Source organism: Primulina eburnea, chromosome 14 (assembly GCF_022965805.1).
Source record: "Primulina eburnea isolate SZY01 chromosome 14, ASM2296580v1, whole genome shotgun sequence".
Classification (NCBI taxonomy): Eukaryota; Viridiplantae; Streptophyta; class Magnoliopsida; order Lamiales; family Gesneriaceae; genus Primulina; species Primulina eburnea.
The window spans coordinates 33,377,367-33,400,251 of NC_133114.1; the positions used below are offsets into that span (position 1 = coordinate 33,377,367).

General features: G+C 43.3%; 2 protein-coding genes across 3 annotated transcripts; one reads left to right on the plus strand and one right to left on the minus strand.

Moving 5' to 3' along the window:
- Positions 1–6: 6 nt before the first annotated feature.
- On the plus strand, positions 7–6,718 carry LOC140811524 (sulfiredoxin, chloroplastic/mitochondrial). 2 transcript variants are annotated; one of them, XM_073169456.1, is made up of 6 exons: positions 7–169; positions 374–528; positions 911–944; positions 1,028–1,121; positions 1,491–1,517; positions 6,482–6,718. In XM_073169456.1, the coding sequence occupies exons 1-6, from the start codon at positions 37–39 to the stop codon at positions 6,552–6,554; spliced, it is 516 nt and encodes a 171-aa protein (XP_073025557.1). In that variant the 5' UTR covers positions 7–36; the 3' UTR covers positions 6,555–6,718. The 2 variants fall into 2 exon arrangements, with proteins under 2 accessions (XP_073025557.1, XP_073025558.1); XM_073169457.1 differs by lacking the exons at positions 1,491–1,517; positions 6,482–6,718 and adding an exon at positions 1,226–1,487.
- An 8,433-nt stretch (positions 6,719–15,151) lies between these two features.
- On the minus strand, positions 15,152–18,163 carry LOC140811383 (uncharacterized). Its single transcript, XM_073169224.1, has 4 exons — positions 17,938–18,163; positions 17,344–17,880; positions 16,085–17,127; positions 15,152–15,979 (listed from the first exon to the last, which is right to left on the minus strand). The coding sequence occupies exons 1-4, from the start codon at positions 18,161–18,163 to the stop codon at positions 15,152–15,154; spliced, it is 2,634 nt and encodes an 877-aa protein (XP_073025325.1).
- Positions 18,164–22,885: the final 4,722 nt, after the last annotated feature.

A 22,885-nucleotide genomic window follows, 5' to 3' on the forward strand; every position in this document is an offset into this window, starting at 1 on the left:
TTCTAGAACTTTGATTGTCCCTTACAAAAAACAAAAATGTACGTGTCCGAGACTCTAACTGAAGGTGGAATATCCAATTATTTCCTTTTCTATCGTCGGAGTGGAAAAGAAATGGCAAATTTCACGCCTTGCAATTTCAGGACCTTCTCTGTGTCTGCATCAGTTAACGGTAAGAAGCGACAAACTTAATGTGAGCTTTGGGTGAATCTGTACTGCTGTGGGCGTCAAGACTCTCGTGGCTAGGAATTGAATTAATTCATTATATATAGCAAATAGGATCTTGTCGTTGCATCTAGATTCTCCCTTCAATTACTTTTACGATGTAGTTGTGTTGGATTCCTCGTGTATAAATCTGATGCATATTGGATTTTAGGATCTCCATCTGGTGCTCCTCAACTGGGTGGACCAGTGATCCTTGAACTTCCCTTGGATCTAATTCGGAGACCTCTCATGAGAACAAGAGCTAATGACCCACAAAAGGTGAAGGAACTTGTGCAAAGTATTGGTGAAATTGGGCTCCAAGTACCGGTAAGATTGACAAGCAAGTCTCTATTTCCATGCCAATAAATCTGCTGCAATTTGGTGTTTTTGAGTCGTAGACTACTTATAAAATTCCAATCTAGTTGTTTCTAACATTGTTCATTTGATTTTTAATATCTATAATGTTGTGCATGAGTTGTCTCGCTAAGAAATGATTCCTTGCCAGCCGTCCATTATAGGTGTCCCCGCGGTTTTACAACATTTCTTGTGAGTAGGAGCATAGTTGCACCGGATGTTTCTTGGTTCTTCGCAGAGCGTATAACCTTTCTATGCATATTTATAATATTATACAATGTATAAATAGTTTAGTTGTCCAAAAATTGGTTCTGTTTGTGTTAAGTATCTCATCAAACCACTGTTGATTTTTCAGATTGACGTTCTGGAGGTTGATGGCAAATACTACGGTACAACACACATCTTATATGATATATGCTTCTTTCGCCTGCACTGCTGTTGTAAAATTTCATCCTTCTGTTTGTATCATCAGGTTTTTCTGGGTGCCACCGATTTGAAGCTCATCAGCAGCTAGGGTTGCCGACAATACGTTGCAAAGTACGCCGTGGGACAAAGGAAACTTTGAGGTTTTACTCTTCTGGTGTTCCTATATTCATTTAAAAGTTGTTCGTGATCTCCTGATAATGAATATGACTTATTTCATAATTTTTTATTCATCTTTACGCTGTAGGCATCACCTTCGTTGACTCTACGACTCCCTTTTGACATCAAGCAGTAGCCTTTTCACCTTTAATTTCAACGTCGTAAGTACAAAACAACGTTGTTATTGCAAGTAATATGTGACATCTGTATTAATCGCTCTCATATAAATTTTGTTATTCATGAACGTGTTAAAATTCAAGAGCACCATGCTGCTCTACTTTTTTCTCCTATTTGTGGAGGGAATGAACGCTTAATGGAATGTCATGGTTCTCTAATGGAACTTTTCCCCGCAGCAGGATGGCGCTAGCTTCAAAATTTATGAAGATTGAAATTCTCAGAAATCTTCTTGTTACTTCTTGATTAGGTACAGGGAATAAATATATACACAGAGACTCCTAAAATTTAGCCCTAATTGATAGACCATAATCATGGGAATTACTAACTTACCTAGAATAAAATATAAGCATACTAAATATAGCCTAGATTACCAATATTCTAATCCCTAACTTCTAGTGACATGATCGACACTCCCCCTCAAGTTGGGTAGTACATATCGTACATGCCCAACTTGTTACATATTTCATCAAAGTTAGGACCTAGAACGGCTTTAGTGAGAACATCTGCAAGTTGCTCTCGAGTAGGTGTGTAGAGGATCTGAACTTCCGAGTTCTTGAGCTTCTCGGCAATGAAATGTCGATCTATTTCGACGTGTTTTGTACGGTCATGATGAACCGGGTCTTTTGCCATGCTAATGGTAGCTTGGTTGTCACATCTGTGGGTTACTGATCCTTCCTGTTTTATCCCCAAATCTTCCAAGACACGACGTATCCATATTCCTTCACAAATAGCTAATGCCAGAGCCCTAAGTTCAGCTTCTGCACTACTTCGGGAGACCACCGGTTGTTTCTTGCTTCTCCAGGTTACAAGATTTCCCCATACAAATGAACAATACCCCGTTGTTGATCTTCGGTCCGTGTGGCTTCCAGCCCAATCCGCGTCGGAATACAATACAACACTTCTATCTTCATGTTTCCCAAATAAGATTCCTTTACCCGGGCACTTCTTCAAGTATCGAAGAATTCGATATACGACGTCCATGTGTTTCTGAGTGGGACAATTCATGAATTGGCTCACATAACTCACTGCAAACCCGATGTCCGGACGTGTATGAGACAAATAAATAAGCCTCCCTACGAGCCGTTGATACCTCCCTTTATCGGACAAGATCTCTTCGTCTTTTTTTTCATTTGGTTTGATAGCTGCCATGGGAGTACTTGATGGTTTACAGCCAAGCATCCCTGTCTCACTGAGTAAATCCAAGACATGTTTGCGTTGTGACAAAACAATTCCCTTCTTTGACCTTGATACTTCCATACCCAAGAAGTAACGCAGCAACCCAAGGTCTTTCACCTCAAATGACTGAGCCAATGACTGTTTAATATTCACAATCGCCTCTCCATAGTCCCCGGTCAAGATAATGTCATCCACGTAGACAATGAGGATGGCAACTCTATGATCGATAGACCGTTTGACAAAGAGGGTGTGATCGGATTGACATTGCTGAAACCCTTGTTCCTTTACCACGGTAGAGAACCTCCCGAACCATACCCTTGGTGATTGTTTCAGCCCATAAATCGATTTCAGCAACTTACATACCTTATTGCTATTCTCATTGACAGTAAGCCCTGTTGGAATTTCCATGTACACTTCTTCCTCCAATTCCCCATTAAGAAATGCATTCTTAATATCAAGTTGTTGTAGCTTCCAATCTAGATTTGCAGCCACTGACAAGAGAATTCGCACGGTGTTAAGTTTAGCTACAGGTGCGAATGTCTCCTGATAGTCGATTCCGTAGGATTGAGTAAATCCGCGAGCCACTAGTCGGGCCTTTAACCGTTCAACACTTCCATCCGCCTTGCATTTCACGGTGAATAACCACTTACAGCTCACGGTTTTCTTCCCAGGAGGTAAATCTGTGATAGTCCACGTGTCATTCTTTTCCATGGCCCTCAATTCTTCTTGAACCGCCTGAGTCCATCCCGGGTGCTTCAAAGCTTCTTGTATTGATCCCGGAATAGGTACCGTGTCAAGGTTTGTGATGTAAGCCCTGTATTTCTGTGACAAACCACCATAGGAAACAAACCTCTGTATTGGATGATTAGTGCAATTCCGGGTACCTTTTCGTAGAGCAATAGGTAACTCTTCGGACTCTTCGAGAGGTGGAGGTTCCAGTGTGTGTGGCTCCGTGCTTGGAATCGGAACCGAGTTTGATGACGGGTCAGCAGTAGGATGTGCCAGTGGCTCACTTATTCTTGGAGTGGGTCTCGGCCGACGGGTGTATACTTGTATGTCTGGCTGGAGTTGTGGGGATTGGACCTGGTCATCAACAAGTGTAGGAGGTGGATTCGAGTCAGTTGGTGGCATATTTGGTTGTGGGGAATTTGGTGTAGTAATGAGGAGTGGGGAATTTGGTGTAGTAGTGAGGAGAGAATCCCAAGACCAAGGCTGTACTTCCCTCGAATTCTCCCCCTGAAGAACAGTTTTGGTGAAATAGGGATTCTCTTCGAGAAAAGTAACGTCCATAGTGTTAAAGATCTTTCTAGTCCTAGGACAAAAACACTTATACCCTTTCTTATTGGAAGAATAGCCGATAAAGACACACTTAGTGGATCGAGGATCGAGTTTGCTACGGTCGTGTGGATAGATGTGAACAAATGCGGAGCATCCAAAGATTTTTGTTGGTAAGTTGGAGGATAGGATGGCGGCATGGGGATAAGTTTTGATTAGGGTTTGATATGGCGTAGCAAACTGCAAGACTCGGGATGGCATTCTATTTATAAGGTAAGCAGCAGTTAACACCGCCTCGCCCCATAAATATTTCGGGACACCAGTTGAAAACATAATGGATCGGGCAACTTCTAATAGGTGACGATTTTTTCGTTCGGCTATACCATTTTGTTGGGGTGTATTTACACATGAACTGATTTGAACTATCCCATGGTTAGAGAAATAGTCTCCTAGAATTAGGTTGAAATATTCCCTGGCATTGTCAGATTTTAGTACCCGGATTTTTGTCATAAACTGAGTTTGAACCATTGCTTCGAAAGCTAGAAAGATTTTTTCAAGTTCTGATTTTTCTTTCATGAGAAATACCCATGTGAGCCTAGTGTGGTCATCGATAAAAGTGACAAACCATTTTGCACCATTTATATTAGCTATTCTTGATGCTCCCCATATGTCACTATGGATTAAATTGAAGGGTTGTGATGGATTGTAAGGAATGCTTCGATAAACTGAGCGTGTGTGCTTTGCAAGTTGACAAATTTCACAATGAAAGTGTTGTGGTCTTTTATTCAGAAACAATTGAGGGAATAACTTTTCAAGATAATAAAAACTTGGATGTCCTAGACGATAGTGCCAACACATGACTTCAGTATCCTTATTGACTCTAGAAACTAAAACAGACTTTGAAACCTTGGAATTGGTTGACTTATGATTGGGCTGACTAAGGGTGACATGGTTTGATGTGGGTTCTGTTGTTGAGTTAAGCAAGTAGAGTCCTGAGCAGACCCTAGCACTGCCAATCATCTTCCTCGATCCCAATTCCTGAAAAATGCACATATTTTGGAAAAATTCAGCGGAGCAATTATGATCAGATGTTAACTTATTTATTGATAGCAAGTTGCAATCTAATTTCGGAACATGCAATACAGATTGAAGGGTGATAGTTGAGGTTAGGCAGATTTTTCCCATCCCGGCAACTCGGGATTTAGAACCGTCAGCAATCCGCACAGTCACTTGGGTTTGGCTTGGTTGGTATTCTTGAAACAGGGACCGGTCTCCCGTCATATGGTCTGATGCTCCTGAGTCGATAATCCAATGACGAGATAGAGTATTCCAAGTAGACAAAGCATAATACTTGTTACCTTTATTTGCCTGCAAACTGACAGGTTCGCTCGTGGTATCGTGGTGTGTTAGAGTGGTGGCTAATGCCTTCTGTAAGGCTTCGATCTGCTCCTTTGAGAATGAAGTGACTTCCGTGGAGGTGGCTGAATTTGCTCGGCTATTTCGCTCATTGAATGGTCTAGAAGGCTTCCAATCAGTTCGCTCATTGAATGGTCTGGAAGGCTTCCAATCAGCAGGTTTCCCATGAATCTTCCAACAGGTGTCTTTTGTATGGCCTGGTTTGGCACAGTGGTCGCAGTATGGTCGAGTTTTGCGTTGAGAACGAGTATCCTGTTGGCTGGCAGGATGTGCACCGTATGATGCAAGTGCAGATCCCTCTACGTTGACCGAGTTATTCTGGGTGCCCATCATCACCCGCTTTCTACTCTCTTCCTTTCGAACTTCAGCAAATGCTTCTCTCAGGTTCATGAGTGGCTTTCCACCCATTATTCTGCCTCGGACTTCATCTAAGTCTTTGTTGAGACCTAGTAAGAACTTGAATGTTCTCTTCTGCTCCTGAATTTTGAGGAATCGCTGACCATCCTCGGCACACTTCCATTCATGGCTTTCAAATGCATCGAGTTGTTGCCACTGTCGTACAAGGGCGTTGTAATATAGAGTGACTGGCTGATCTCCTTGCCGCAAGTCATATAGTACCGACTCTACAGCGAATAGCTCTGAGGTATTATCTGAGCTAGAGTATGTTTCCCTTGCGGCCTGCCACATCTCAAGGGCTGTTTCATATAACAGGAAATTCTCTCCAATTTCCACTGTCATAGAATTGATAAGCCACGCCATAATCATGTGATTCTCGATGTTCCACTTCTTGAAGTCTGGATCCGTCTTCTCTGGGATGGCCGACTCGCTCATCAAGTACTCCTCCTTCCCCCTACCGCAAATAAACATTTTAACCGACTTAGACCACTGAAGATAATTGTGGCCATTTAATTTGTGGCTTGTGATGACAAAGGAATTGTTTTCGGTGGGGCTAGGGTTTGGAGTTTCTGATTTTAAGGTTTCGGTAGCCAGGCCATGTTTCACCATGGTTGAGGATGGCTACACAAGAATGAGGTTATAGGGGAGGAGATTGCGATTTGTGAGAGAAGAGCCGTAGCTCTGATACCATGAAGATTGAAATTCTCAGAAATCTTCTTGTTACTTCTTGATTAGGTACAGGGAATAAATATATACACAGAGACTCCTAAAATTTAGCCCTAATTGATAGACCATAATCATGGGAATTACTAACTTACCTAGAATAAAATATAAGCATACTAAATATAGCCTAGATTACCAATATTCTAATCCCTAACTTCTAGTGACATGATCGACAATTTAAACAAGGGATCAATATGGTGAGAGAAGAAAAAAAGAAGAATAAGAACATCAGACTACAAACAACAGCCATCTAACCTACTATACAGACTTGTTATTTGCTTTATGCATGGTTCTAATAACAAGTCACTTGCACTATCTGATCTTCGCTAGAACAAGCAAGGTTGTAAATGGCGGGAGGCGGTGGCGGGGCGGTCGGTGACCGCCTATCGCCTCGGCCGCCTAGGCGGTGCCCAAACGGTGTCTATGCGGTTGAATTTTTTTAAGTAATTTTTTTTTTATAGATAATCATGGAATATAATCACAAATAATCATCAATTTTATTATGTAAAATGTGCAATTAAATAATGTTTAAGCACAAAATATAATATTAAAGTTTCAATCAATTATCGGATGCTTTAGGACATGCTTCAACTTGTCCTACAATACCCACAATATGATGTTTCATCCTATAAACTCCTCATTTAATAAGCCTCTTACACAAATTGTATGTGATCCAATCCCTTTTCTCTTTTTATACAACACCACATATTTCCAAACAGTATCATTAGACTTTGGCTTAATTCCAACTCCGTTTTTTTATTTTCTCCCGTCATTAATCTTCAACAATAAATCAATAATAAAATAATAAATTAATAATAGAAAAAAAATAATTTTTGAAATCACAAAATCTGAAATATTATAAAAAAAGTATGATAAATAATAAACATGCAATGTCTAACGCCAGCAGTCGGCGGGCGGGGGCGGCGGCGGGTGACATATTGTATGTGGTGGTTGAAGCTTTAGAGTTGAGAGTGAAAACCAAAAATAAAATAAAGAAGGTGATGTGTGTTAGGGTTTTGATATTTAAATTTGGTTGACTTTGACTAGGTTTTTAAATTTGTTGACTACAACTTAAAAATCTTGACTGCCTGCCTAGCCCGCCTGCTCGCCGCCTCAACTCGCCTCCCCAACGCCGTATTGCTTGGGCCGCCTAAAACACCCGCCTCATACATAGGTTGTGCGGTCGAGGGTCGCCTACCTCCTAGGCGGCCGCCTCGATCGTCATTTAGAATACTGAGAACAAATAGACATAAGCACTTTTGCGGTTCCCCCATGGGGATAACAACCACTGTCAATCATTTCTTCAAAAATTGCCATACTACCCCGTGTACTGTTTTATGGTAGAGTAAGAACCGAGTCTAGAGGTCCAGGTCACGATGTCTGGTCTCAAGTTCTTGTGGGAAAGTGACATAAAAAGCTCTTCCATTTTCTCAAGAAACCTAGCCCATATCCATATAAGTGCTGATGTAAGGTCTTCATGCTCCGTTCTCCATTGCACTCAATATTTAGGGTTTATGGTTTAGAGTTTTTTTAATAGAAACACCGCATGTGTGGCGGTGGAGGGGTTCTGCGGACCTAAAAACACACACACAAATACACCCACACAAGAACCCAAGAAACCCAACACACACACACACACACGAATGCCCACGCACACAAGCCCACACGCTAATGTAGCCACACACGCACATGCCCACCCACTAATGCACCCACTTACACACACTAAAGCACCCACACACTGTGACCCTAGGTCGATTTTTTTTTCGACCGATTTTTTACGGTTGCCTGGTACGAAGGTACAGGAGCTCGGAGAGATCAGAATGGGCGAGGATCGAGATATAACTAGGGAGAGCCGGTCTTGGCGTGAAAGTATATCGTCGAAGAGCATGAGCCTCAATTGCTAATGCATCTGCCACAGAGTTATCCACCCAGAAAATATGAGAATATGAATAGCACGTCCCCTTATAAGACAATGTATCCTAGAAACAATATGATCAATAACACACTGACTCCTACAAGAACAGAGGATCTGGATGAAAATTTTGGAATTGGTCTCTCAATCAAAATGGGAAAAAGTCTAAGGTCAGAACAAAGAAGAAGTCCTCTCCAAATAGCACACAACTCCGCTCTGACGTTGGTCTCGACTCCGATGAACTCGCTGAAGCAAAGGATGATCTTGCCTGACGAATCTCGATCAATGCCACCCGCAGAAGAGTCATCGAGATTGCCGAGAGCTCCCGTCCATATTAAATTTAAAGCAACCCGCTGGGGGACGCATCCATCTGACAATTGTCATTTTGTGAGTTCTCAGAAAACACACAGATATGCCCATGAGACTGAGAGCATTGGAGAAGCCCAACAAATAACTAGGATTGACAGTGTGAGTATAATGAGCCCGTCTGAGGTAAGAAGTGATCTGAGATCTGACATTCGTCGCAGATATAGGCAACTGTCTATGCTTGACATCATATCTAGCAGTCCAAAAGAACCACATAACGATGAAGGGGGAAATTTCTTTCACATGGCCACCCGGTGACCAGTTTAGTTTCCTCTTCCAAGAACCGAGAAACAAACTGAGATCTTGGGTTTGAGGGATACGAACCATGAAGATGGCCCCAAAAAATGCCACACAGAATGGGCAATCGGGCTATCAATGAAGACCTAGGAAAAAGTCTCAACCATGTCACAACACTGACATCTGGACACCAAAATAACCCCATGCCGCTGAAGCACCTCATCAACAGATAGCCACTTATGCCAGAATCTCAAGAGGAAAAAGGACATAGTTGGTCTCAGCCAGCTATCCCAGCAGGGGGTGAAAATATCTTGGGTGAGATCTCTCGCACGATTCGACTCCCATGCAGACCGAAAGGAAAAGACAGCATAAGAGCTCCGAGTCCAGTGAGCAGCGTCCGGCTCACCACGAGCAATGGGGATCAGGGTAATATCCTCAGCAAAAGCTGGGACAACGACAGAGGAGAGCCTATCAAAGTCCCACCCCTCATCTGAGAAGAAGTACGAGATGCGAATGCTGCAGTCACCACAGACCTGACACTGAGTGGATAGGGGCGTCACCGAACCAGGTATCATCCCAAAAGGATAAGTCCCTTGTTCCAAAATGTGCCCCCGTATGGGAACGTAAGACGGATGCTGAGCCCTACAATACTTATTCAGGAGGAATTTCGCCCGAAAAAAACAATTCTCCACCTGAACCAGAACCATAACTTGATCGAGAAGCTATCAACCAAGTCCTTCAACCTATGGAAATCGAGGCCTTCTTCAGAGGGAGAGAGGCAGACACGAGACCACTTGGCCAATGCCACTTCTTCTCAAACCATCGAGACCCCCATAAGAAGCCATTGAAGATCTGCTCAAGCCTCTCAATGACAACCAAAGGGGCCTGGATCACCTAAAAGAGATGGATTGGGAGAGAGAAGAACACTTTGCGAATAATAGTCATACGAATCACGGGAGACAGGGTGCGGGATTCCCAATATTCTTATTTCTTCCTGATAGATTTAAGAATGGGCTCAAAAAGAGAACACTTGTGATTCCCTCGAAAGAAAGGGACTCCAAGGTATCTGGTGGGAAGCTGCCCCTCTGTAAAGCCAATCAGACGAAGGAGCGGAAGCCTATACCGTGCAGGGAAGCTAGGAGGAAGGAAGATAGCGCTCTTGGATGAGTTAACCATCTGGCCAGAGCAACTCACAAAATGTCCGAGAAAATAAATACTGCACCTGATGTCACGGGTCCCACCATTAGTAAAAATAATAATATCATCGACATAGGCTAAATGGGAGATCGAAATGTCGCACCTCAATCTAAAGCGAATATTCCGTTCCCAGGATGAAAAGGAGCGGGGAGATGGGATCTCCTTGACGGAGACCCTTGGAGGAACTAAAGAATCCTGCGGGGTTGCCTTGATATTCAAAGAGAACTTTCAATGAGAAATGCAAGCCTAAATCAAGGAAGAGTTGGCAATGAGAGAGCGATTCTCTGAGTCCGAGATCAAAGGGTGAACTTAGAAAAGTCAGGAGCTCAGGACAGAAGGATCCCCATTCAGCAAATTATGGAAGAAGGCAGTTCAAGATCTTTGAATGAGATCAGGAGAGGTGAGACATACCCTATCCTCCAAGATGCCGAAGATGTTATTGACCACACACCTCTTCTTGACCATATTGTGGAAGAGTTTGGTGTTCTTCTCACCATACTCTATCCACCTGCAGGTAGCTTTTTATTTACAGAAGTTCGCCTCCATGGCAGTGACCCTCACAAGATCCTCATTACACTTAGACATATGAGTGCCAGTTCATCGCCCAGTCTGAAGAAAGTTGTCGTGCCTTACCCACATACTCTAGAACCAGAAAGAACATGGCCCACAAGCACTGATGGGAGTTGACATAAGGAAGTAGGAGTGATCCGAGACAGTATGGGTAAGATGCTGAACTCAGATAGGGTGGAAATGATCACACCAGTCAGTAGAAACGAAAAATCTATCTAGACGCTTCCAAATGGTTTTTTTCGTCCAAGTGAAGGACGACCCTTCAAACCCAGCATCTACTAAACCAGATTCAAGAATATACTCATTAGATTCGTCCATGGGGAGGCGTCGCCCACCAGAAGTGCCAAGGCACTCACTGACATCGCGAACGACATTGAAATCAACAAGCCAAGGATCAATATCAGGTTTGATCTAGAGCGACGAAGCCCAAAGATCGTGTCTTTCAATGTAGTCACACTTGACATACACAGGAGTAAAGGAGAGAGGCAGGGAGAAAAGGGGCAGAGACGTGGACATGTAAGAGTTGAGCATGATCAAGGACACACTCAACCTTAACATCCTCATAAGAAAAGACCCAGATGTGCCCAGAAAGATTAGAAAGGACACTACAAAATCCTAACCTACGAGTAATGAAACGCTGATCAAGCTGGATCATTGGCTCGAGGATGGCCAGGACTTTGATACGGTGTTGCTTAACATAGGCATGAAGCCTCTGTTGGGATTCCGGGTTCCCGAGGCTTCTAATGTTCCAAATGAGGCAATTCATGAGGAACAACCACGATAAGGGTACCATTTCTCAACTGCCTTATCAAATTCCCTGGGCAGCTGACCTTTTTTTACTGGGGTGTACCATGTCGAGGTCTCTATCGAGATCGACCCGACCATTGAAAGAAGCAGACTCTCGGGGTGAGCCGATAGTATGATCCCGATTAGATTCAGAAACCAAAAGACTAATCTCGGAGGAGACTAATCCCTGTTGAACAACTAAATCCTCGAGAAGCTTCGAGGAGACATCAACATGAACAAAAGGACTAAAAGGGATGGAATTACTGCTATGATTCTCGACACAAATAGGGATCAGATCCACAACCAGGGGAACACCGACCTGCGGGGATCCTGGGTCCTCCGCACAGTCAGCGAAGTTAACGTCATCCTCCTCCTCTATTTCCATCTCCTTGGCACATGACTGAGCTAGAGGGGCACATTTCATCGAGGGCGATGACTGAGTAGAGCTGTGGATGGGAGTCTTTGTAGCGTCCTTACCGGAGCCACTACTAAACAGACTAATAAACATGCAAAATTTAAACTTGATAACAACAATTAAATAGTGGAAGATAACTTAATCATCTTACAACCCAAATGAAAACAGAACAATAATCTCAGTCTTAAACATTAACACAATCATATCTAAAACATAATCATGCACGAGAATATGATAAACCAAATAAAACCTCCACTAGATCATCATCGAAAACCCAACTGCTATAATCACTGCCGTGGTCGTACGAACCGTCTAACCTAACTCCTATCTCGTGGAATGGGGTGCTCAAGATGAAAACAAGAACGTGAGCGATAAGACTAGTACGAGAATATATGAGTATACAAACTGAAATGTTGCATGTGAAATGCAGTATGCTTGGATATCAAGAATCAGTTCAAGAATCTCATGCTCATTATAGGGAGCTTGAGTGTGTAGTATCTGATCTTCCTTAGACATGTTTTGACTCCCACACTCATTATCAAGACGTGAAACTACAATGTTCAAGATCATCAGAGCCCGCGAGTCCCGTCGGTCACTGTAGCTTTTGATTCCCAACCATACACAATACATAACAGGGTTGAGCGGCCTTAACAAACGAGGTATATCCCAAAAGATATAATGTCCAACACGATATGTCATGTATAATATGACAAAATAGTAGGACATGTATCATGCAACATATAAGTGTGTATACTACACTTGTATATCTCAGTCAGTACATCACGTATCCTCACTAAAACAATATGATAGAAAGCTTAATCGTCTGAACCTAGACAATACCAACATAATGAAATTATTATCAAGCCAGATCCTGAATTAGCAAACATGCTTCAAAGTTGTTCCTAACGATCCTTAAATCACTATTTAAGGCTTTAAGATTATACATGTGTCCGTCATCAGTCCGCTAATGATGTCTCGATCTGCGTCCCAGTTCACGACCCCTCCTTGAGTCAATACTAGCTCTGAAACTTTTCGACACCATACTATCCAAGAAACTAGCTAGAAAACCTGAGGTATATGGATAAAACTCGAGAGAGAGTAGCTGAAGGAAGCGGTGGAAAACAAATGAAATCAACTTTCATTTATAGGCTGCATCCGGACTAGATCAGAAGATGTGAAATCAATCTTATTTACCACGTGTTAGAGTCTCATTCGTCTAGTTAGATTGTGATAATGTAATTTGAAATAGATTGGGTTGTCCATTTTAATTCGGTGTATCCCAACAGGTTGATCCCGAATTATCAATTCCTTAATAATGCTTAATTAACATCTCTTTAGTAATCTCTTAATTAGCACTTCTTTCAAAATAAGGATTGAGGTAATTACATCCTCCCCTCCTTACAATGATTTCGTCCTCAAAATAGAACTGAAGTACAATACAACTGAATAAAATACAACTCGTGATTACAAAGATACAACTCAAAACAAATGTGGATACTCTAAGCGCATACGAATCTTTAATTCCCAAGTCGTCTCTGCAGTACCTCGGCATTACCATTGCACTAGAACAAGTGAAATGGTCTTGTTTATGAGCTTCTTATCTTTTCTACCCAGAATTAAAAACAGTTGCTCGACATAAATCAAGTCTTCTTCACGTTGAACATCTGTCAGATAAAGAACGTGCGATTCATCTGCTAGATACTGTCGTACCAACGATACATGAAAGACAGTATGAATGCTGGACAGATACGGCATTAAAGCCAATCGATACGCCTAATTTCCAACACATTCCAAGATCTTGAAAGGTCCGATGAATCTTGGGGCTAATTTTCCCTTCAGTCCAAATCTCATCACTCTGTGGAATGATGAAACTTTAAGTAAAACTTTTTCCCCTAACTGAAACTGTAGGTGTCTATGCTTGGTATTCGAACTTGATTGACGATCTTGTGCAGTTTTAATTCTCTTCTTGATCAGTTCCAATTGGTCAATCGCTTGTTGCACTAATTCAGGTCCTTGACCTTGTCGTTTTCCTACTTCGTCCCTAAACAATGGAGACGTTGTATGGTAGACGTTGTCGCACTCCATTGTTTAGGGACGAAGTAGGAAAACGACAAGTTCAAGGACCTGAATTAGTGCAACAAGCGATTGACCAATTGGAACTGATCAAGAAGAGAATTAAAACTGCACAAGATCGTCAATCAAGTTCGAATACCAAGCATAGACACCTACAGTTTCAGTTAGGGTTAGGGTTTAGGGGTTAGGGTTTAGGGGTTTCGGGTTAGGGTTTAGGGTTTAGGGTTTAGGGTTTTTTTTTAAAGAAAACCTAAAAGAGGAGGTGGAAAAGACCAAACCTCCCCAAAAAGGCTAAAACAGTAGGAACATAAAAACAAAGCAACCTAGGGAAGGAAATACAAAAGCAAAACGACCCTAGGAGGCTATCAATATGCAACAACTGCTAATCCAATACAAAGAACACTATGAACAACCAGCTGAGGAAATCAAAATGATAACGACGAGATGATCGCAGAATCCATGCAAAAGCTCTCATCCCGAAACTATCATCCTGAAGAGTCCAATCTGTCAATAGAAATATCATCTGGTAGCTAACAACAGTACCACACCCACTAGGCAAAAGAAAGTCTGGCCAGGAAGTCAATATACAATGGCGATTACAGATCAAAATATAGATCACAATCCCGCCAGGACAAAAGATATCCAGCATCTGAATCAAAAGTGCAGAGAGCTCGATCCCATGAAGTAGGAGTCTGACGAGCATGGTATAAAAAGCAGAGGATCCTGAAGAAAGCACCCCATGAATCCACCATGACATCCAGCAAACACCTCTACAAAAACTAATACGGCGGCGAAAGAGAACAAGCAGTAAACGCCCGCCAGGGATCATGAATGTGCCAGAGGAAAGCACCAACAGAAATAGATCCGAAACCCACTCGGAGCAAACAAGTATAAACACATCATGTGCAAGTGTCTGGACCCACTTGCACAGACTATATGGAAGTGAAAAACAACCTCCAATAAAACTAACCTGCAATAAAATATATATATATATATATATATATATATATATATATATAAATAGATATATAACCAGAGATCATAAAGAAATAGATCCAAAAAAAGAAGGGGCTGCAAATGGCTAAGATGATCTGTTTCTGAGGTATGGAAGCCCAGAACGATCAGATCTAGCAAGGATGGAGATGTCTGGAGGTAGGGAAGGACCTAACTCTAAGGTATACTGCCTAAAAGTATGGGCCCTCGCCGCCAAGGCATCCGCCACATCACTGGTAAGGGGAATACGGACATGAAAAACAGCCCCAAAGTAATGCCATACAGACCTGGCAAGAGGGCTATCAATGAAAATGTGCGTGAATGTCTCGGGCCTCCCTCTCACAGCACTGACATTTAGACGCCAGCTCGAAGCCACGACGCTGGAGCACATCGTCAACTAGAAGCCATTGATGCCAAAACCTCCAGAGGAAGAAAGACATAGTAGGCCTCAGCCAACGGCCCCAGCAAGGAGTTAAGATATCAGAAACTTGGTCTCTCAAGCGGACAAGCTCCCAGGCGGATTTCAGCGAAAAAACACCGTCAGAACTATGCACCCAAATAGCCAAATCGGGTTCCCCCGATGCAATAGGAATCAGAGTAATAGTCTCAGCAACAGAGGGAGGGACAACTGAGCAGAGGAGGTCAAAATCCCAAGCCCCATCTGAAAGAAAGTGAGAAACACAGACACCTCGATCCCCCCTAACCAGAACCTGACTAGATAATGGAACATCCCCACACCAGATGTCATTCCAAAAATTAACGTCTCCCATCCCAATTCTCCATCGAATGCCAGATTCAGCACGAGGCCTAATCTTAAGCAAACGATGCCAAGTGGGAGAAATGAACCCAGCAGATGAGACATAAGCTGGATGCACCAACTGGCAGTATTTTCTCATCATGAATTTGGCCCATAGAGATGAACCTTGACGAAAACGAAACCATAACTTAATGGAGAAGCTTTCCACAATATCTTTGAGCCTGCGAAATCCAAGACCCCCTTCAGAGACAGGAAGATATGCACGAGACCACCTCGCCCAATGCCATTTCTTATCCAAGGATCTGGATCCCCACAGAAAACCATTGAAAACATTCTCAAGCCTCTCCATAACTGCCAGAGGTGGCTGGACTACCTGGAACATGTAAATGGGAACCGAAAGAAGTACACTCCTAAGGAGGGTCATACGGCTCCCCGGGGAAAGAGTTTTAAGCTCTCAGCCCTCCAATTTCTTACGCACCATCTGCACAAGGGGATCAAAAAGAGAGCAAACTCTATTCCCACGAAACAAAGGAACTCCGAGGTATTTGATAGGAAGATGACCCTCCCCAAACCCAGTGATACGAAGGAGACGGGAACGTGAACGACCAGAACACCTCGGAGGCAAAATAATAACGCTCTTAACTGCATTCACCAACTGCCCCGAGCAGTTTTCATAGTGATGCAAAAAGTCCATGAGACTGTTCATCTTACGATTCCCACCATTGGCAAAAATAATGATATCATCAGCATAGACCAGGTGGGAAATAAGGAGATCACAACCAGATCGGTACCTAATCGCAGGATGATGACGATAAAGACGATCAAGACCACACGAAAGGTACTCAGCCCCCAGAATGAAAAGAAGTGGGGACAAAGGGTCGCCCTGCCGGAGACCCCTAGTGGATCCAAAGAATCCAGTGAGAGAGCCATTGATATTAACTGAAAATTGGCAATGAGAAATGCAGGCAGATATCATCGACACTACCTGCTCGGAAAAGCCATAATGCCTCAAAACATCCAACAGAAAAGACCATTGGACCCTATCATAGGCTTTGGCCATATCCAATTTCAAAATAACATTGCCACCACGGGTGGGAAGAGAAAGACTATGAGTAAGCTCTTGAGCCAGGAGGATATTATCCGAAATCACCCTCCCTGGAACAAAGCCACTCTGATTCCACGAAACAAGCCTCTCCGCCACCACCTTCAGTCGAGAATATAAAAGTTTGGAAATAATCTTATTGGTCACATTACACAAGCTGATAGGACGAAAGTCCGACCAAGCCTGAGCACCCATGACTTTGGGAATCAATGTGATCGTGGTGGCAGTGAACCCCTGTGGCATGGGACTACCCCGAAAGAAATCAAGAACCGCATCCAAAACATCCTGATGGACAATCTCCCAGCAATGCTGAAAGAAGGCCGAAGAGAAACCATCAGGCCCCGCCACACTATCACGATGTATGGAGAAAACAGTAGCCCGCACCTCCTCCAAAGAAGGGGGGCAGCAATATTGGCGTTCTCCATATCCGAGATCACCAAGGGGAAATCAGAAAAATCTGGGCAAGAAAGCACAAAAGGATCCCCAGTAAGCAGGTTTTGAAAAAAAGCGGCCCCAGACTGCTGAATAAGATCAGAGGGGAAGTAAGGCAAGAGCCATTATCCCAAATACGGAAATTTTATTAGCCATCCGTTTTTTCTTAACCATATTGTGGAAGAGTTTGGTGTTCCTCTCACCATCCTCTAACCACCTACAAGCGGCTTTTTGCCGCCAAAAATCCGCCTCCATGGCGGTAACCCGAGCAAGATCAGCATTGCAATTGGACAAACTAGTCCAATGCAAATCCGAAGGGTCATCCTCGCAAACTGCCTCAGCAACCCGGACAGCCTGCTCCACCTCAGCAAGTTTGGCAAAAAGATCACCAAAAACACTCTTATTCCACCACTTCAGATGGCTCTTGAGGCGCTTCAATTTCACAAAAAGACGGTGCATGCCTTTCAAATGACACGGCAAATTCCAATTAAGCCGCACCGTCTGCAAAAAACCATGGTGCCTGAGCCACATGCTCTGAAAGCGAAAAGAACTCGGCCCACTAGCAAATACCGGGACTGACACAAAAAGAGGACAATGATCAGAGACTGTACGAATGAGGTGCTCCACACGAATAGAATGAAAATGTTCACCCCAATCAACATACACAAAAACCCGATCAAGACGCTTCCAAATGGTCTTGTTCGTCCACGTGAACGAAGACCCCTCAAAACCAGCATCCACTAACCCAGAATCCAAAATAAAATGATTAAATTCTTCCATGGGAAGTTACCGCCCACCAGAAGAACCCAAACACTCTGACGAATTTCTAACTACATTAAAGTCGCCACCAACAAGCCAAGGACCCTGATCAGGCTTAACCTGAAGCAAAGAAGTCCAGAGCTGTCTGCGCTCAATGTAGTCACACTTAGCATAAACAAAGGAGCAAAAGACAGTGGTCGGCAAAAAACTAGCAGAAACCCGGAAGTGAAGGAATTGAGTGTGATCAAGGAGACACTCAACCATCATATCCTCATGCAAAGAAAACCCAGATATGACCCGAGGAATTCGATATAACTCGAGAAAAACCAAAACGACGAGTCATAAATCGAACATCCAGATCAATCATGGGTTCCAAAATAGCCAAGATCTTGACTCTCTTTTCTTTAACATAGGCATGAAGCCTTTGTTGAGACTCCGAGCTCCGGAGCCCCCTGATATTCCATATGAGAAAATTCATGGAGAATGGGCACCAGAACCGTCCTGTCGCTTTTTACGCGACCTATGAAAAGCATTCTCCTTCCTTTTCTTAATATCCCCCATATCAGCATCCAGAATACGACTATCAGACCTACAGCCATCACCCGACTCAGAATGCCGATCAAATTCATGATCAGTATCTCCAGCAGATTCCAGCCGGAAGACCAACTCACTGACAGAAGGTCCCTGCCTAGCAACCAATTCCTCAACCGCAGAGGAAGCATCATCAGGAGACAAAGGAACAGAGGGGATGGAATGACTACTGTGATTCAAAATGCAAGGCCCTAGAGAACCAAACACAGGCAACCCAGAAGTAGACGGTACCCCAATACCATCCACACAATCATCCAACTGTGACCCTCCATCAATAACCTCATCACTGAGGATCACACCCTCAACAAAAACAGACTTCAATTGATCCTTTCCAGAAGGCCCAACACCGTCATCCTCCAGATTACCACATGGAAGATCCGTATCAACACAATCTAATCCAACAGGATCAGGCTCCGCATCCTGCCCATGCGAGAGCACCTCAAAAGGATTCAACTCAAGAGGATTTTTTCTTTGAAGAACCTGCCGAACTGGCCTCTTTCTCCCTCTACGTCTAGGGACCCGTGCCAGTTTTCTGAAGCTGAGGCTGGGTCCCCAAATTAAAACCATGAGCAACACCCCCTGGTCGGGCAGGCTCTGTAGAAGTGGGAGACTGACCAGGAGCACGGTCAGCAGGCTTAGGACGAACGGGTTTTGGGTTTTTGCCATGGGAATAACAAACACTGGTCGAATGACCCAGCATTTTGCAATCCGTGCAGTATCTGGGGATGCGCTCATAAATGACTTCAATTTCTTGAGCATGAACACCCCAACCCACCCAAACTTTTTTGACTAGCGGTTCCAGCACATTAATTTCAACACATACTCGAGCAAAAGCACCCCGAGTAGAGTCTGCAGTATGATCATCCATTTTCACGGGTTTCCCCACAATTTTAGCCAAAGCAAAGAGACTTTGCTTAGAAAACAAATGAAGGGGAAGACCCGGGAAACGGATCCAAACAGGTGCAATGGGTGACTCCTCCTGAAGATTAAACTCTGGCGTCCACTTAGAAAAGCGGACCGACAGAGGGCCCACCTGCATAACCCTTTTGTTCAAAAGAAAGCATAATCTTCTTCACAAGCCAAGGTAAGAACAAGAAAACCTCTAGGCATGAACTTCAAATCAAAAGATCTAACTAGCCCCAACTTAGCGAAAGCCGCAGAAATCCTAGAATTAGGAACTAGAGATCTATTACCGGAAATTTTCCCGATCAAAGCAAATTTAAAAGGTTCTGCCAGGGAAGAAATAACCTCGCCCGGGAACAGAATACCCGGTATTCCATTCCTAAGCGTCGGCATAGGCATTTCTTCAATTGAACTATGCAAATCATCAAAACTTTTCTTGGCCGTGCGAGGGGACGGCGGAGCCAGAATATCGCGAAAGACACAGTAAGTGGAGTAGGAACACGCATACCTGGCTTGACCACTGCATCAGCAACTTTGACTGCCGAGTTCAATCGGTCAACTCGGTGAGTTGACTCAACCGAGTTGACTCGTGAGTCACCAATCGGAGCACCACCATGGATCGGCGACGGTGTGGGGAGCCCAGAACCGGAACCAATTCGAGCAGACTCGGGCATTGGAGAGTCCGATTTAACCAAAGAAGTGGAAGAAATTCGATTTAGCCCTAGAAATTGGGGGTTTCCGACCGGTGGCCGGAAACCGGAAATTGAACCCGGCAATATCCTACCCATGACTGGACGAAGAGCTGGGCCAGAGGAATTGAAAAAAAACGCCGGATCGGCGCCGGAATTTGGACTTGAATGGGACGGAATTCTCGCCGGGAGCACAGAAATCGTAGATCTAAAATTGCCGTCGACGGTGAACGGATTTGGGGTTGAATCCGGTGCCATCGGGATCGTCTTTGACTGGGCATCATAGATCGGGCCTTGGATTGAACTAATAATGCATGAATCGGCCGGAATCGAAGAAATTGTGATCGGATTTTCGGTGAACAGTAACGTCGAATCTTTGAGGCATGAAATCGGGGGGCAAATGGACACCATTTCGGCTGATTTTTGGACACAAGGATCGCCTTGGAGAGGCGAATTGAATGATACATGTGCGACGCCAAAAGGAACGACGGAGACCGGCGACGCAGAAGTGACCGGAATTTGCGGAATGTTAAGGGACGATTCCGACGGGCAAACGGTAACCGAAGGGGCTGAAATTTTGATATGTTGGTCGTTGAGAAGAGGCGAATCTTGTGGAGTGGTGAACCGGCCGGAAACCTGGCGGCGGCGGCGGCGGCATGGCGACGGGGCAGAGCTAAGGGGCGATTTTTGGGTTTTTGGGAGGGTTTTTTTTGGGTAGAGAGCATTTTTCTGGGTTGGTTTTAGGTTTAGGGTTTGGGGTTTGGGGTTTAGGGTTTAGGGTTTAGTGTAACGTCCCGAAAATTTTAAAGTTCACGTGAACCACATGCGCTCAAGTTATTAAATTCTTTGTATTTTAATTTAATGTTTTAATTGTATTAATTAATTATGTTGTGCATATTTATATGTTTAAAATATATTTTTCAAAATGGTTGCATTAAAATGTTATTCGAGTTGCGATCGAGGAACGGGGACCGAAGGCTGAAAAACGTAAAATGATTTTTATTAAATAGTTGTTTTTATTATTTAAAAATATGGGTGATGCTTTTTTAGTATTTTTGAAAATAAGAGGGTTTGAGGTGATTTTATACGCCGGGGCGTAATTTTATCGGTGTTGGATTTTTAACAAAAATACGAACGTTTTGGCAACCCGGCTAATAAATTCACAAACTTATTTAAACAAAACTAATTTTAATATTCTAATTTAGCACTAATAAGCTTAATTGAGCCTAATTAACTATCTAATGGGCCTAAGCTTGTTTAAGGATTAATTAACTATTTAATATGTTAATTAACCTACCCTAGCATCACATATACACGGCCACACACTCCTCAATTTCAGAAAATCTCCTCACCAATACACGGCACACACATGCTTAATTATTGAGGCAAAAATTCGAGAATTGCTAAGGGATTCTAGCCAAGGTCCCGTCGTCGCCGTTCTTCGCAATCGTCAACGGTTTTTCGTGCGTTTTAAACGCAAAGGCACACCATATTCTCCGTTTACTAATCATCACACCATATTACATAATTGTTTATGAAATTGCATGAAAATAACTCACACAATTCACAATTTTCGCAACTATTCATATGCATGTGTTTAACTCTTGTTTGTGGATTCAAAATCATGTTTATATGATGTTTAAGGGGCTGCCATGAATTAGGATATGAATAAGCATGTATTTCAACAAGTTTAAAGGTCTAGAATAGCACACAAAATTAACTAATGGCTGCACAAAAGCAGGAACATAAAGCTGGGACCGTGAGTTTTTCTTCAAACTTTGTGTGCTTGTTATGGCGCAAGAGTTCGGTGGTTTTGCATGGGGGCTGTGGCTCGGCCAGGACTTGTTGGGTGCTTGGCCAGGGTCAGGTTCGAGGGCTAGGTAGGGTCTGGAGTGGCTCGGGTCGCTGCTGGCTCGAAGGGAAAAGGGAACCCGTGAGAGAACAAAAAAAACACAGCGAGCATCTGCTGTTGGCTTCGGGCGGCTCCTGCACGCGTTCCAGGGCATGGGTTGGTCTGGGTAGGGGCTGGCCGTGGTCTAGGGAAGGTTAGGGTTGTGTGGGCTCGGTGGTGGCTTGGCTGGAGGAGTCCTAGTTGGGTTAGGAGTCATAGAGTTGCAAGAAACACACACACTACAGTGCACAGAATTGATGCTTCGGTTCAGGCGAGTTTGAGCGATTTGGGGGCATGTTTCACGGGCTGGGCTTGCACAGTAGGGTCCCTAGATGGGTTGGCTAGGTTTTGGATCGAGGTGGCTCGGGCGTGGCTCGAGTAAATTGGGAGATGTCTCGGTGTGTTCGTCGAAGGGTCATATTTCGAAAATAAGAAGGAAAATTTGATCCAAGGGTCCACGGGGGTGGCTCATAACTTGGAAGGGTAGAATAAATCATAAAAAGGTTATGTTAAAAATTTGGAATCAAAATAACGAGTTTTGGATTTATTCGGAATTTAATCGCCGCACGAAACGTCAATTAGCGAGTTAATTGAAAAGCCTAGTTTTATGCCTTATAAAATTATGAAAAATTGGGGTTACGCTTAAATAATTATTAGAAGTCTAATTTTTTAATTTGAGAATTTTATATGAAAGTTTGGTTTAATTCGGGATTAAAACGCATGAATACGTCACATTTAAAGATTAAATTAAAATTCATCAAATTAAGCTAAATAAAATTATGGAAAAATTCATGTAAGCTTAAATAATTATTTAGGACATGTTAGAGTCAATGAAATTAAGAAAATGTCAAAAATGTGGAATTTTACGTCTAGGGGTAAAACGGTCTTTTTACATCTAAAAATTAGTAAACG

Excerpts from the sequence above, each read along its gene's own strand:
- LOC140811383 (XM_073169224.1), bottom strand. The coding sequence starts at position 18,163 with ATGGTTGAGTGTCTCCTTGATCACACTCAATTCCTTCACTTCCGGGTT. Across the intron at positions 17,881-17,937 it reads AGAGTGTTTGGGTTCTTCTG|TGGATGCTGGTTTTGAGGGG; the intron begins GTGGGCGGTAAC and ends ATTCTGGGTTAG. Across the intron at positions 15,980-16,084 it reads TTGATCCCCTTGTGCAGATG|GTAGTCCAGCCACCTCTGGC; the intron begins GTGCGTAAGAAA and ends TACATGTTCCAG.
- LOC140811524 (XM_073169456.1), top strand. The coding sequence starts at position 37 with ATGTACGTGTCCGAGACTCTAACTGAAGGTGGAATATCCAATTATTTC. Across the intron at positions 170-373 it reads TGTGTCTGCATCAGTTAACG|GATCTCCATCTGGTGCTCCT; the intron begins GTAAGAAGCGAC and ends ATTGGATTTTAG. Across the intron at positions 945-1,027 it reads GGTTGATGGCAAATACTACG|GTTTTTCTGGGTGCCACCGA; the intron begins GTACAACACACA and ends TTGTATCATCAG.